At 41.0% G+C, this 14,159-nt stretch overlaps 2 protein-coding genes and 1 long non-coding RNA gene across 3 annotated transcripts; all 3 read right to left on the bottom strand.

Moving 5' to 3' along the window:
- Positions 1-4,170: 4,170 nt before the first annotated feature.
- LOC125016525 (lamin-A-like) lies at positions 4,171-8,969 on the bottom strand. The gene is made up of 5 exons (XM_047599059.1): positions 8,332-8,969; positions 5,271-5,354; positions 4,702-4,800; positions 4,471-4,578; positions 4,171-4,346 (listed from the first exon to the last, which is right to left on the bottom strand). The coding sequence occupies exons 2-5, from the start codon at positions 5,349-5,351 to the stop codon at positions 4,239-4,241; spliced, it is 396 nt and encodes a 131-aa protein (XP_047455015.1). The 5' UTR covers positions 5,352-5,354; positions 8,332-8,969; the 3' UTR covers positions 4,171-4,238.
- Positions 8,970-9,229: 260 nt separating this feature from the next.
- On the bottom strand, positions 9,230-9,705 carry LOC125016802. The gene is made up of 3 exons (XR_007113761.1): positions 9,638-9,705; positions 9,379-9,534; positions 9,230-9,289 (listed from the first exon to the last, which is right to left on the bottom strand). It is a non-coding gene; the product is annotated as an uncharacterized LOC125016802 (long non-coding RNA).
- Positions 9,706-9,782: 77 nt separating this feature from the next.
- On the bottom strand, positions 9,783-12,899 carry LOC125016223 (butyrophilin subfamily 3 member A2-like; the record flags this gene model as incomplete). Its single annotated transcript, XM_047598559.1, has 4 exons — positions 12,871-12,899; positions 12,492-12,577; positions 11,709-12,050; positions 9,783-9,931 (listed from the first exon to the last, which is right to left on the bottom strand). Coding segments are annotated over exons 2-4 (576 nt in total), but the record flags the coding sequence as incomplete, so codon positions are not given.
- Positions 12,900-14,159: the final 1,260 nt, after the last annotated feature.

Raw genomic sequence — 14,159 nt, 5'->3', positions numbered from 1 at the left:
CATGACCTAAACTCTGCAGGGACGTATAAACACGTCTTATTTGTGGACTTCAGCTCCACGTTCAACACCATCATTCCTGAGCTCCTCCACCACAAACTGTCCCAGCTCGCTGTGCCCCCCTCCACTGTCAGTGAATCACCAGTTTCCTGACTGACAGGAGGCAGAAGGTGAAACTGGGAAGCATCACATCTAGAACCTGGACTCTCAGCATTGGCGCCCCCCAGGGGTGTGTTCTCTCCCCACTGCTCTTCTCCCTTTACACCAATGACTGCACCTCTGTGGACCCTTCTGTGAAAACAGTGACGAGTCTACATACAAAGGGGAAGTGGATCAGCTGGTCCTCTGGTACAGTCAGAACCACCTGAAGCTAAACCCGCTCAAGTGGAGATGACTGTGGACTTCATGATGAGCCCCCATCCACCCCTCTGCTTATGATCCTTAACTGGACCATCCCTACAGTGGTTTCATCCAGATTCTTAGGGTCAACAATCTCAAGGGACCTGAAGTGGACCTCCCACATTGACTCTGTCAGAAAGAAGGTCCAGCAGAGGTTGAACTTCCTGCATCAGCTCAGGAACTTCATCCTGCTCCAGGAGCTGCTGATCATCTTCTACTCTGCAATAATCCAGTCTGCCCTGATCACATCCATCACAGTCTGGTTTGGATCAGCCAACAGACAGGACAGGGACAGACTGCAGAGGACAATCAGGTCTGCAGAGAGGATTACTGGCACTGACCTTCCCTCCATCCAGGTCCTGTACTGGTCCAGGGTCAGGAAGTGGGTCAGTGACCCCCCTTGCAGAGCACTATCCCCATTAACCGCCCAGCACACACATGGCAAACAGTTTCTTCCCCTGGCTGTCGCTCTGATGAACTCTGATGAGTAGTCACAGAGCATGTGACCATTCTCACAGTTTCTCTTATTACATGTATATACTACAGTTCAAGTTCATTGTATATATCCGATACAGTTGATGGGTGCGCCGTTTGTATCTGTCAGTAAAGTTTTTCCAGGTTAGAGCAAAGCTGACGTCTGGTTTGTTGACTGCCGCTTCTGTCCTGGGACCGTGACAGTGTCCGTGTTCGTGTTGTCCTGTTGTTTCTGCACCTCTGCTCGCACTCATCCGTTTCCTCATCCATGGACTACTCGCTACATTAGCCAGCTAGCTATCAGCTGGCTAAACCTCACCACCTCTGGATCCATCTGCCTCCCGGTTTTGTGCGTGCGAACGCTCACACTGGACTGGGGTCCCTCACCGACACTTTTATCCAAATTGTCTGGCTATCCGGCCGGCATTTTCGGGAAGAGTCTCCACTCCCTGCCAGCTCGTCAGCCGTGGCCTCGCTGTGTGCCGTCATGGCACAGTCGGGCTTGTCGGCCGCACAGGTACGGTCTGGGGCAGCCAACACCACTAACTTCACCAACGTCTACACCCGGTCCATCGCTTCTTCCACGCATCTCACTGCCTACCAGCTTTTAGCTGATCAGCTACTAGCTACCGCTAATATATTACCCGGACCACTCTCACCTGCTGTCACATCTCATCTGCTTTGGATTATCACTTCTGCTACTCCATGTTCTTTTTCTACCTACTTTTCGCCTACTCATCTACACTGCTGCTGACCTTCACCGTCTTAACAGCAACCACCATCTCCCTGCTGCTGCCACTGCAGCTAGCAAAGCTGGGATCCTTCGCCATTGCCGCTACATCCATGAAACAAGAACTTGACCCGGAGTGGGTCAGAACTCCACAGATCAGCCTAAAGGATAAAATAGATGGGAGGTTGAGGTTCAGTTCAGTGATGGATAGGAATTGTTTATGAAGAACGGCAACACATCCCCCTCGCCCTGATGATGTAAATGTAGTTGGAGGGAATGGCTTGATTGAGAGCGTAGAATTCCAGGGGCTGTCGCCATGTTTCACAGAGGAAAAGCAGGTCAATGTTGTCCAGTAGCAGTTTGGATATGACAGGTGATTTATCGGAGGGGGGGCAACAGTTCAGCAGTGCGAGGGAGATGGATGGGGGAGCAGAGGTTGTTGAAGTTGACAGTACGGAAGGGGGGATGACGGGCGAAAAGTAGTCCAGAGTGAGGGGATGAGTGAACCTTCGGGAAAATGTCAGTTGAGAGAGAGACCAGAGCCACAGGTTCTTCACTGATGACGTGTCCAGGTTGCACCGTGAGGAGTATAGCAAGACCAACCTAGTACAATTTCCTTTTTCTCACTCTTTTATTTTATGCTTATTTAAGTGTGTTTTCACTTTTGATTGTGAAAATGTCATTTAACAGTATAACTGTTTTAAATGTAATTATTGTTGTTGAAATAGGAACATGTTCCACATAAAGAAAATTGTAAATTACACATTTGGAAAAACTGTCCATTCACCACCCCGACCTCTACATTCTTACTTTTCCACATTGGTCCTGGTCTATATGAAACCAAGGATTATTGAGCTTCTGTCTTCAACTCATTCATGATTTTGTCATTGTTGCAGTGATATACTGATAACTAATAACTGAGTTTGCTCAGTTCAATATAAAGACTATAAATAAGTCTATGATGAAGTCGTCCTGTTCAAAGAATGAAATCCTTTGTAGATGCTGTGTTCCTTTGTATCACTCCGAACAGACTGCAGCACTTTGAGTACGAGCGCTTGATGTTGCATTGTGAGGGATCTGACAGTTCCTCTGAAATAAAGAAGGTGGAGGGTAATCTACAGTGTAATATCAAAGACAGGTCATCCTCCTGCAGGATAAGTCGAGCTTATTTGACAGACAGTGGACAGTACTGGTGTGAGACCAAAGATGGAGAGAGAAGCAACACGGCCAACATCACTATCACAGGTAGGTTTATAGTGTTTCTGGACTTATTTGACTTTATTCCTACTTGAAGTAAAAAATTATCAGTTTTCTCCATGATATTGTGACAATGTGACTCTGGGCTGCAAAATCAAAAATACAACTTCCAGCAGCCAGAGAGCGAATTTCTTCAAACATGACGTCCTCATTGAAGAGAGTCCTTCAGAAGAGATGACCATTAACGGTGTCTCCAAGTCTGACGAAAGCTTCTACAAGTGCCAAGTCTCTAGTGTCGGTACATCACCAGGAAGCTGGTTGGTTGTCAGAGGTGAGGAGGAAAATATTGGTTTGCTGGTTCTATAGCTATATAGCTCATGGACTCATGTCCTGACATTTTCTTTCACAGGTTCACAGGTTCACAGTTCATTGGTCCATCAAACATTGTCCCAAATGTTCTTTGTGGACAGAGAGCAGTGTCTTTGGTTGTTGAGTGGATTCATCAACATTAACATCAGCCAATGTCAGAGAGGCCTTTAGCTGCTTAGAAGTTCCCCTTGGTTCCTCTGGTTCCTCTCCCACTATGATGGAGTGATGTTTGTTGGTGGACCACTCCTGTGGAGGGGAACAGTCGTCTTTAATCTGTCTGACTCTCTGTGGATTATTTGTGGCTTCCAGACTCTTTAGAGATGGTTGAGTTCAGTGTGACTGAAATAAAACGTACTCATTGTTTCCTCTACATTCATTTAGGAGTGGCGGGCCGCCATTAAGAGGGAGGTGACTTATTTAGGACATATTGTGTCTGTGAACTTCAGACAGATTCAGCTCATATCTTTCTACAAATGCAACATTTATTTCATTTTCTTCAACGTGTTACATCTTTATTGATCCAAAACAGTTGATTTGAAAATGCTGAGATGGAGAAGCAGCCAGAAATAAAGTGCTACTACCAAGTGGACCAATCACAGCTCTGTGCTCTGCATCACTGTGATGTGTAGTTACATTTGTCAGGAGGTGAATCAGGCTACGGTGTTAGAGTCTGAGCTGTCGTCATGATACAAAGACAAATAAAATACACAAATAATCTGTAAATGCAAAAGTATCTTCTTTATTTAAAAATGAACACATTTATGTTTTTCAAAATAAGAGTTGACATTTACATCCACATGTTAACTTTTATTTTCATCTGTTAATTGGAGGAAACAAGGAGACTTGTTACATAGAATCTAAAACACTGACGTCATCCTGTAAAAGTCTTTAAACAAACCAACGTTCACATCAAACTTGACTAATCCAATAAAATGGAGCCAAGTGTTTCCAGAGACTTTCTCTGCAGTGTGTGGTTTCTGCAGGAAGATCTGAGTCGTGCTGTTTATCATCTATAATGTTGCTGTTTGCTGGATTACTGAACTTTATTGAGGGAGTTCAACTGGGAACTATTTCACTGCAGAGAGACCTGGACTCTGTCTCCAGACTTCCAGGACTTCAGGTCCTTCCACACCAGGTCAGCAGAGATAGTAAAACTCTCGTCATAGCCTGGACCGTATAACTGTAAATGTAGTAAATCCAAAGGTCACAGAGTCACAGTCAGAAAATAATAATTAGAAAAACTGAAGGAAAAGTAAGAAAATGGAAAATATAACAACATCAATGAAACATCTACAAAGACTCACAGTAACAGACTTTCCAGCCTTGAGTTCCACTGATGGATCAAATGTGTATGTGATGGGTTCACTATTGTTGATCTGGACTTTTAACTGACGTCCTCCCAGTGGTTTGTCCTGCAGGACGGAAATGAAACACAAGAAGAAGAATGAGACACAGAGACAGGAACAAATGAATGTTGGTGTCTATTAAACCTGTTGAATCAATATTTTCTATGAAAAGAAACAAATCAGCATCACCTGATCAGACTCGTTTCTCAGACAGATAAACTTGTAGTTGTCATTAACCACCACAGTGACGTCTCCTGACGTCTCCAGAGTGACTGAGCTGCTGCTGTTCTGTGTTTGTTCAGGTTTGGGAGGAGACGACATCCACAGATTAGTCCTTTCGCATCAGTCAGCTTCATGTTCTATCTCTCAATCATTCAGAGAACTTTTCATCATTAAACATAAATGTGATGAGGAGGTAGGACCTAGAACATGAGGAGCTTTAGAAACCAATCAAAGACAGACAGACAATGACAAGTCTTTCTGCTCTTAGTTAACATCATGTTTCTAGTGGGAGGTTTGGCTGTTTTCAGGAAGGATGTTTGTTAAAGTTGAATAAAAAGTTACAGCGGATGTTTCTTAGTAAAAAGAAGAACCTCTGTACTGGATTTCTCTCTCTGGAGAAACATGAAGAGAAACATTTAGTTTAGTTGTTGTTCTGATTTAAGTTGGAAATTACTCTCTAACTGAACGTTGTTCATTAAATCTCTAATAATTTATGATTTAGGGGTTAAAGTCAGTAACTGTAAGAAATGATGAACCTCTGTGTTGTTGGTTTCCAGCTGCTCTTTGACATTTTGACATTTCTCTTGTTGTTCCTCTTCTTGGTTGATCTGCTTCATTGACTGGAAAAAGAAATAAGAGATGAAGAGAGATTTAATTTATTACACTCATTGATATCAACTAAATAGTTTTTGCATGAAACACTGAATTAAAAAGTGATAAATCAGACCCTAAGTTGTGCAGAACATATTCTCTATTATCTTCATCTGCTGCAGAATGAAGGGTGGAGTGGCCCTGCCCTCCCTCTCCTGATCAACAGTAGCTGAAGGCAATGCTGCTTGTGCCGCGTACTGGTAACGGCCACCTTGGACATGATGTTTTGGCAGGTTGTCTGAGACCCAGCATTGTGTTGGTAGACAGACCAGAACCACAGCTGGGCCACTAGTGTCGCGTTAATAACGGTTCCCGCCCCACTGTACTGCTGTAATGACTTCAGTGGTCATATTGTTTTGGCAGACATGTTTGAATGTGGGGTCAGGGTTGGCTGCTCAGTTGTGTGTGTGGAAGGACCAGGTGGTCATTCGCTACAGTTGAGTGTCTGTGGAGTGAGATTTGGCCTCCTTCTCCTTCTGTGTCCATGTCTAAGGTGGTCATAATGATTTGGCGGTGTGAGTGACTTAGTGTTCCATTATGATGTCAGCAGGTACACAGCTGTTGTGTTAATGAAAGTCTCCCTCCTTAAGTACTGCAGCAAACATGATGAGCAGGTACACACCTGCTGTTAATTAGCCCCTCCTCCCTATATGATGCTGTCACTATAAGCTCCTCCCTCCTCCTCCGTGCGTGTGGGTTTTGTAACCATGGTTACGGCAGTAGTAGAGTGAAAGTACTCAGTTACTTTATTAATGCTGGAATCCAGTACTAGAGTAAAAGTACTCAGTTACTTTATCAATGGTGGAGACCAGTACTAGAGTAAAAGTACTCAGTCACTTTATTAATGTGGAGTCCAGTACTAGAGTAAAAGTACTCAGTTACTTTATCAATGGTGGAGACCAGTACTAGAGTAAAAGTACTCAGTTACTTTATTAATGGTGAGGACCAGTACTAGAGTAAAAGTGCTCAGTTACTTTATCAATGATGGAGACCAGTACTAGAGTAAAAGTACTCAGTTACTTTATTAATGTGGAGTCCAGTACTAGAGTAAAAGTACTCAGTTACTTTATCAATGGTGGAGACCAGTACTAGAGTAAAAGTACTCAGTTACTTTATTAATGTGGAGTCCAGTTCAAGAGTAAAAGTACTCAGTTACTTTATTAATGGTGGAGTTCTGTATTAGAGTAAAAGTACTCAGTTACTTTATTAATGCTGGAATCCAGTACAAGAGTGAAAGTACTCAGTTACTTTATAATGGTGGAATCCAGTACAAGAGTAAAAGTACTCAGTTACTTTATTAATGGTGGAGTCCTGTATTAGAGTAAAAGTACTCAGTTACTTTATTACGGGTATATAATTTATTATATGTAATTTTATTAGCAGGTGATGGTTAGTAACTTTAAGACAATGACTGTTAGTGAAGCTAACTCAAGATGCTAACTAGCATGCTAGCTAAAACAAATGACTGTACCACGTAGTTAATGTGTCCAAAGCTCTGTTCTAACTAACAAACTGCAGAGACACAGTTTTGTTGCTGCAAGTTTTTTCTTTGTAACACATAAATGTGATTTTACACAACGTTCAGTGTTAAGTTATTTTCAGCCATGTGTGTGTTTGACATGATGATGATCAGTCTGAGCAGCAACAGTTGGAAACTGGAGCTTATGTCAGTTTGGCCTCAATCATTTTCGACTCACTTTCTGCCTAAATGTTTATCAGAAGAATTCATGAATATGAGCTAAAAAGACAAAATTATTTCAACAACAATCATCATAATTCAGAACTATGGAACAAAAAAGTCATAAATATGAGCTATGAAGTAATTTGTATCAGATAAAATTCATAATGAGATTATGTTATGATTAAAAGTCACATCTGTCGCATCAAATGTTAAACGCAAATAATCTCATGAATTAGATTTTAAATGTCATAATTCTGATTAACCACAAACACATCTACATTTAAAGCAGTTTTAATTAGTTCATTATGTAAACTCATAAAAATGTGCTTCCATAAGTCGTTTTTTTTTTTTTTTTGGTTATCTACTTGTGTAAACTTGTGTCAATATCCATTGATGTGATCTGCTGCTCAAATGTTTTAGATGCTTTGAAAATGTGTTGCATTACTTTTATTTTTGTGTTTAGTTTTATGTTGTTGCCGATAAGATTCAAGGGCGATTTTGGTTCAGAAAGATACGATCTGTTAGAAAGTCCACGCTGTTGATTTATTGTTAACTTTTTTATTATTATTATTATTAAGTTCTATTCAATAACAGCTTGTCTCACTGTAAGTTCTCATCTGTCCCACGCTCTTGAATGCACCACGTCTGGAAAAAATACCGTGAAACAATGTCAGTGTTTCTCTTGATGTAGCAGCTGATATAACGCAATGTCTTTGCTTTTCTCCACCGTTTGACCGGTTTATTTCTGTGTGTAAATGCCAGAAGATGAGTCTAATGATGTTATACTTTCTAAGTTGGATGTTATTTTGGAGCTAAGGTTAATTGTTTAGTTGTGCATTAGTTAATGCTATTTAGCCTGATGTGCTGCTAATAAGACAAGTCATGCGGTCTGCGGATCTTATGAGGTTATTTGTTTTATTTACACAATCCTTATTATATACATGAGTGCTGGATACAGTAACCTTAGTTAATTCATTATTTCATGATGTCATTATGTTTTTCTGTATATGTATGGTTTTGCCTTGTTGATGTTTATGTTGTGTTGTTATTACAGACCATAGTTAAATAAATCATCCTTGAACTGGACATCGTGTCCCTGTTCTTTAACGGGAACACAAACACTCACACCTTGACTCTATAAACCAGATAAATTCCTGGAGACGCCTTCTCTCCTTTTTATGATCCGAAACGATTCAGTGACTTCAAATCGATTCAGTAACATTTTAGCCAAAAATGAAACCAGTGTGACTGAAATAAAAACTTACTCAGTGTTTCCTCTACATTCATTTAGGAGTGGCGGGCCGCCATTAGGAGGGAGGTGACTTATTTAGGACATCTCCGTCTTTGCAAAATTCAAATTGTTTCCACACACTGGACCGTGATGCTGGTTTGAAAATTTCCCGCTCACAGGCTTCTCCTCCGCCATCATGCTATGTTTTGATTTGCGCGTGACGATGACGTCACAGACAGGCAGACTGAATCGGGTAATGTTTAACGCCTTTATTATTAAAAGTGCTAAGAAACACACATCAATATAAAGTCTGACGCACTTAATCCAATGCGTTACCTCCTAGTATCGATACAGTCGATTGATTACCTTTTAAAATGATATTAGATCGATGAATATTGTCTGGAAGGCCAACTTGCCGAGCAAAGATCGTTGTAGTTAGATCATAGGAAAATAAATCGATTCATCGATGCAGTGGATGAGTCGTTACGCCCCTGATGTTTACTCAAGTTTGTCTTGAAAACTGTGATTACTGGTACATTCCCAACTAAGACTGCATCTGATCTTCAATAATACATTCTTCAATAAGTTGCTTTTCCTTTCTGTTAGAATATAAATGATGTATTTTGGCATCTGCCTGATTATTTCACATGACTGATGACAATTAATTTGTACTTTTAATGCTATTACCTTTTGATGTGTCTCTACATGTTTCTCCACCTCTTCAGTCTTGTTCTTCAGTTCTTCTTTGGTTTTCTGCAGCTCTTCTTCAATCTTCTCATATTTCTCTGTCAGCTATTAGACAGACAGATGGATGATGATCAGTCAGCAGGTTTACTGATCAAACTTTCTTCCAACTCATCAATCTAAACCTTTAATCTTTTACTTCTTGTCTCTTACATCTTTAGTTTCTTCTGAAACCTTCATCTTCACTGTTTCCTCTGTCAGGAGCTTTTCTCCTCTTTCAGCTTCATCTCTGGATCTTTTCTTGGTTTCTGTGTAAAATCAAAGCAGCTGAATTCAACTAGAAAAGACGTTTGCTGGTGTTTTACATCATTAATGTGGTGACTCATCTGTAACTTACTGGTTCTATTTTGTCTCCACACAAAGAAGACACATGCTAAAATAACCATGATGCTAACAGCTAAGCTAACAGCCAAACCAGCGTTGATGGGATTAGCTGGAACTGTTCTTCCTATCATCCCATCAGTAGAACTGGACGAAGACAAGAAGAAATCATCTGAAATGAAAACACACAGAGTTACATGACATTTCTACACAATCACACACAAACTGTGTCAAACTAAAATCATGTCATGGTCCGTTCTCTAAGCGTGTTCTACCTGGAACATGTATGTGAGTCTCTCTGGTCTGGTGGATGTTGTTCTGTTGGACTCTACAGGTGAAGCTGTTGTTGTGTCTCTTGTCCACAGTCACTCTGCTGCTGACAGTATAGAGGTCATCAGGACCTCTGACTGTCTCTGGAGGTCCAGCAGAGAGCAGGTTTCCCTCAGCGTCCAGCCACAACACCTCAGGCTCTGGATACCAGCCTCTGGATTCACACTGTAACACCACTCCTCCTCTGTCTCTGTCCATCCCTGATAAACTGATGACGGGTGAGGAGACAGGAACTGATGCTGAAAGAGTCAAAGAATCACAATGACTAAGAAAGACAGTTTTACATTTGACATTTCTGTTTTGCTTTGAGCCACTGAGTCAGTTTGTGTTTAAAGGTGTTTTTTAACCATCAGGAAGTTTTTCATATTTCCTATAGATGTTGCAGCAGAGTAGTAACTAAAAATGACTAAAAACCCTCCTATTATCCTCAGATATTACTAACACGTTGTACACAATTTGACCCCAGGGATATTTGCCTCCAGAAAATGATATTCATAAAATGTTTTGTTTGTTGAATACATAAATAGCCCCTTGATAATGAAACCTACCATTGAGTTGACCTTTCCACTAGCACCACCATCAGGGCAAACTTTCAATAATAGACTTAGTGTATTTTGAAAATCTTTCATCCGAATGTTTTCTAATTTGGAGTTCACATCCCAAATTATCCGGCTTTTATTTATTTTATATGTTTGCATGAACTACCAATGTCCTTGTGGGAAATATCAGTCCTACTTCAGCAGGTGTGAGTTCAGTAGGCCACACATATACTTCATGTCCATGGTGCAGGAAAGTTTGCATGATAATATTGTTTTCTTCTCCTCCATGTCACGTTGGCACCAAAAAAGGAAGATTATGTTCTCTGATCACTTCAACAACAAGGTAGACATGTTGCTTAGAGCATGTCCCACCAGACACACAGTCAGCCATGTTGGACACATAAAGTCATTATTGGAGCTCTTCATATAACCATCAATTGAAAATATTGTACTTGAGATGATAATTTTAGAGGGAAGACGTGTAGTTGGAAATACTTGGATGTGATCGACTCTACATTGACTTCCTCATTTTGGCAGGAGTTCAGAGGTTAGGTTGTTTTTCCCACCCTCCTCCTATGTGCACACTCTGCACCTGCAGATGTGGGGATGTTTGGTCACACAAACAGACAGACAAGCTTTACACGACTAAAACAACTTGGGGTCAAATTGACCCCAGAGGAACACCAATACGTCCAATATATGTTCAGCACATTGAAAAATATCATGTACCACCCACCTAGACCAGACCAGTCACCTTCACCCCAAAGCAATGACACTCTTTATGACAGCATCCATCCCCAGTAGGATGCAGCCTGACACAGACACACAAAAATGCTTTAAGAACAACGCCAAAAAATAACAGCACAAGGTGAAATGAATAATGCAGTGGTTTTATATTGTGCTTTTCCATTTTTAGCTGCAAAGTGCTTACAATTGTATGCATTATTCATTCACTCACACAATCGCACCCTGGTGGTGATAAACTACCTCAGTGGTCCCAGCTGACCTGGGGCAGGCTGACAGAAACATCGCTTCCAATATGCACCTACGGCCTATTCGACCACCACCAACATCACTCACTTACAATCATACACCAGGGGGCAAGGTTGGTTAAGTGTCTTGCCAAAGGACAGATCGGTTATTGGACGACTGCTCTACCTCCTGATCGACTTGCCCCCAAGGTGTTGGCCTGGCCTCCACATTAACTAGATCCCAAACTGATCAGGTATCTGTGGGATGATCCACAGTGGCCCCTCCACACCACAGGACACCCCTAGAAGACCCATGTCCATTCTCTGATAATTCACAACTGTTTTAGAAGCAACAAGGGAGACCTACACAAAATTAGGAAGGTGGTCATAATGGAATGCCTGATCAATGTAGCTAAGCTGAAACTTTCTTGCCACAAAAGTTAAAAAATTCAGTTTTGCAAAAAGTTAAAAGTGTATCAACCAAACCATTTAGTCAATGTACTCACCAACAACAAGCTCTACAAAAGCTTCTTCTGTCTTTTCTGGAATAAAGCATCTGTATGTCCCTTCATCACCGGGTTTGACTTCAGAGAGTTTCAGTGAAATGTTTCCGTGCTTCAGTTCTTCAACCAACACCAATGTTCTCCCATTATAGGATGGGTTTTTGATATTCATGAGTTCCTGACCAACCCGTAACACATGGACGAACCTGGGCTTCAGGTCAGATCTGCTCCACTCCACTGTACTGGTGGTGACGTCTTGTGCAGGTTCCAGGTGACATGGCAGGATTACATCTCCACCAGCTACAGCAGTTATTGGCTGAGAGGAACCGATTAACTGAGACTGACCTGGAAAGAAAAGATCATTGTACTGATTTAGGAACCAGCTAGAGGTAACATTTGAGGACTCAATGTGTTGAAGGAACATCTGCCTCCTCAAGATTTGTTCCCCTTTGGTGAACGTGCACTATCACTATATCACATTTATCCTTTCAAAATCAGTCCCTACTGGTAGAAGTGAGAAAGTACTACACAGAAATGTCTGTTAATGTTCTCAGTCATCCAGGTTATGGTTCTTAAAATTTGTTGAATAAAGGCAACTGGACTTGTAGAATTTTGAAAGGTCTTCCAGAAGTTCTACAAGTCCAGTTGCCTTCATTCAACACCTTCTGGATTACTGTAAATATGCTGCGTACCACTAGCTGGTCTCATTCAATAAAATGGTTTTCCTAATCATTGTTATATTCAAAGAGTAATTGTAATCTTCAGTAGTGTTTGTGTGTGTCGTACCTCTACAAAAGCGATGTAGGAGAAGATAAACAAGCAACACTCTGAACTGAGACTGAAGGAACGGTCCTGTCTTCTGGTGACACATCCTGCAACAACACAAATCAGTCAGTACAGTGGGGTTCAGGTGAAACAAGAACTCCTGTCAAAAAGGAATATCATACTTTCACTGTTGTGAACCTTTACCCTTAAAGAGTTGTGCCATCTTATCTGTTGTTTACCGTGAGGTTAATATGACTTTAACCTTCATTTACCTTTGAGTCTGTCTGGATTAACACTTGGTAATGTTGTCTCTTTATACTCTTTAACTGTGGTCTATTTTATGTTTTAGATATAAGTCAGATGAACCAAGAAGAATAAAAAAAATCAGAAGGCGACGTACCTGCTGCATGAAGTGTCTCTGATTTCAAGCTGACTGGACTTTGAGCCTGTTGCCAGGTTACGGATTTGGACAATAAAGTAATAATCAAATCTATAAGCAATAAAACATCTTGGTACAGGAACGCAGAGAGAGTATTGAGGCAGTTATCAGGCCAGAATAGTGTGCAGGAGTTTGTGTGGTATGTAGTTTGGTAAGCTAGGTTAACCTGCTTCCACACTGAGGTAATTGTTCAGAAACCTGGAGGCGTTTATTCCTCTAGTGGTTTTCTTTGGCCTGGAGTGAACACAGCAGCCACTGTCTCTATTTCTTTTTTCGACATTTCATTCTGATTTTATTCTGAGTATCTAATGAAATAAAATCCTTTGAACAACTGGTGTTGACCCACCTGGAGACCATCACTGACCCCCTGCTAGACCCCCTGCAGGTTTACTATAGTTCAAACAGATACATGGATGATGCAGTCAACATGGCTCTGCACTACATCCTGCACCACCTCTACTCAGCAAGGACCTATAAAAAGGTCTTATGTGTGGACTTCAGCTCCTCGTTCAGCAGCATCATCCCAGAGTTTCTCCAGAGACAGGAGCAGAGACAAGTGCCACCGTTTTGGCAGGGACAGGAGCTGAGGCAGATCTGTCTCTGTGACTCCGCAAATGAATCTTCATTACGTCACATGCGTATCGCCGTAGTGAATTCTATGTGGGGTTTTCAGTCTCACATGTATAAATAGTGACAATTCCTCAAAATGTTGTAGGTTTTTGAGAAGAGAGTTTTCCATACCTCAGCGATTTACAACGAGGAGAGTGAGGTTTCAGGTAAGAGTAGTATAACCTAACATTAGATTAACTTTTGTACTTACATTAGCACATAGGCATTCACACATTATACATATTCTGACTTACACACCTATATACACACACTAAACACACATATGGAGAAACAAGTATTTTATACAACCATTGTCACCACACTCCCTAGTTGAAAAAGCATTTCACTTTTGTTATTTTGTATTTAGTTTTTTGTATTTCTATCAATCACCCAAAAACATATATCTAAAACTTACAGTATTATATGAAGACACAACCACACAAGAATATCATTGTTTTATTGAAAGAATATAAATCAAGCTGCATTTCAAAGTGGTCATACTGTAGATCCTTTATTGTCAGTGCCTCGTGTGTGTTTCATGACCCTTTGCGCTGGTTCCTGTGACTGCTATGTATAATTTTATCCAGCAGATGTCGCTACATTTAATTGATTTCAAATGCTTCGACACATTGAACCACGTC

This window comes from Mugil cephalus, chromosome 1, assembly GCF_022458985.1.
Source record: "Mugil cephalus isolate CIBA_MC_2020 chromosome 1, CIBA_Mcephalus_1.1, whole genome shotgun sequence".
Taxonomy (NCBI): domain Eukaryota; kingdom Metazoa; phylum Chordata; class Actinopteri; order Mugiliformes; family Mugilidae; genus Mugil; species Mugil cephalus.
The sequence above is the reverse complement of the archived record's forward strand: the minus strand, read 5'-3'. Positions and strand labels throughout refer to the sequence as shown.

Coding starts and splice junctions, on each gene's coding strand:
- LOC125016525 (XM_047599059.1), bottom strand. CDS start 5,351: ATGAAGCAGATCAACCAAGAAGAGGAACAACAAGAGAAATGTCAAAAT. Junction 4,579..4,701: donor TGAGAAACGAGTCTGATCAG/GTGATGCTGATT, acceptor TCCGTCCTGCAG/GACAAACCACTGGGAGGACG. Junction 4,347..4,470: donor AGGCTGGAAAGTCTGTTACT/GTGAGTCTTTGT, acceptor CTACATTTACAG/TTATACGGTCCAGGCTATGA.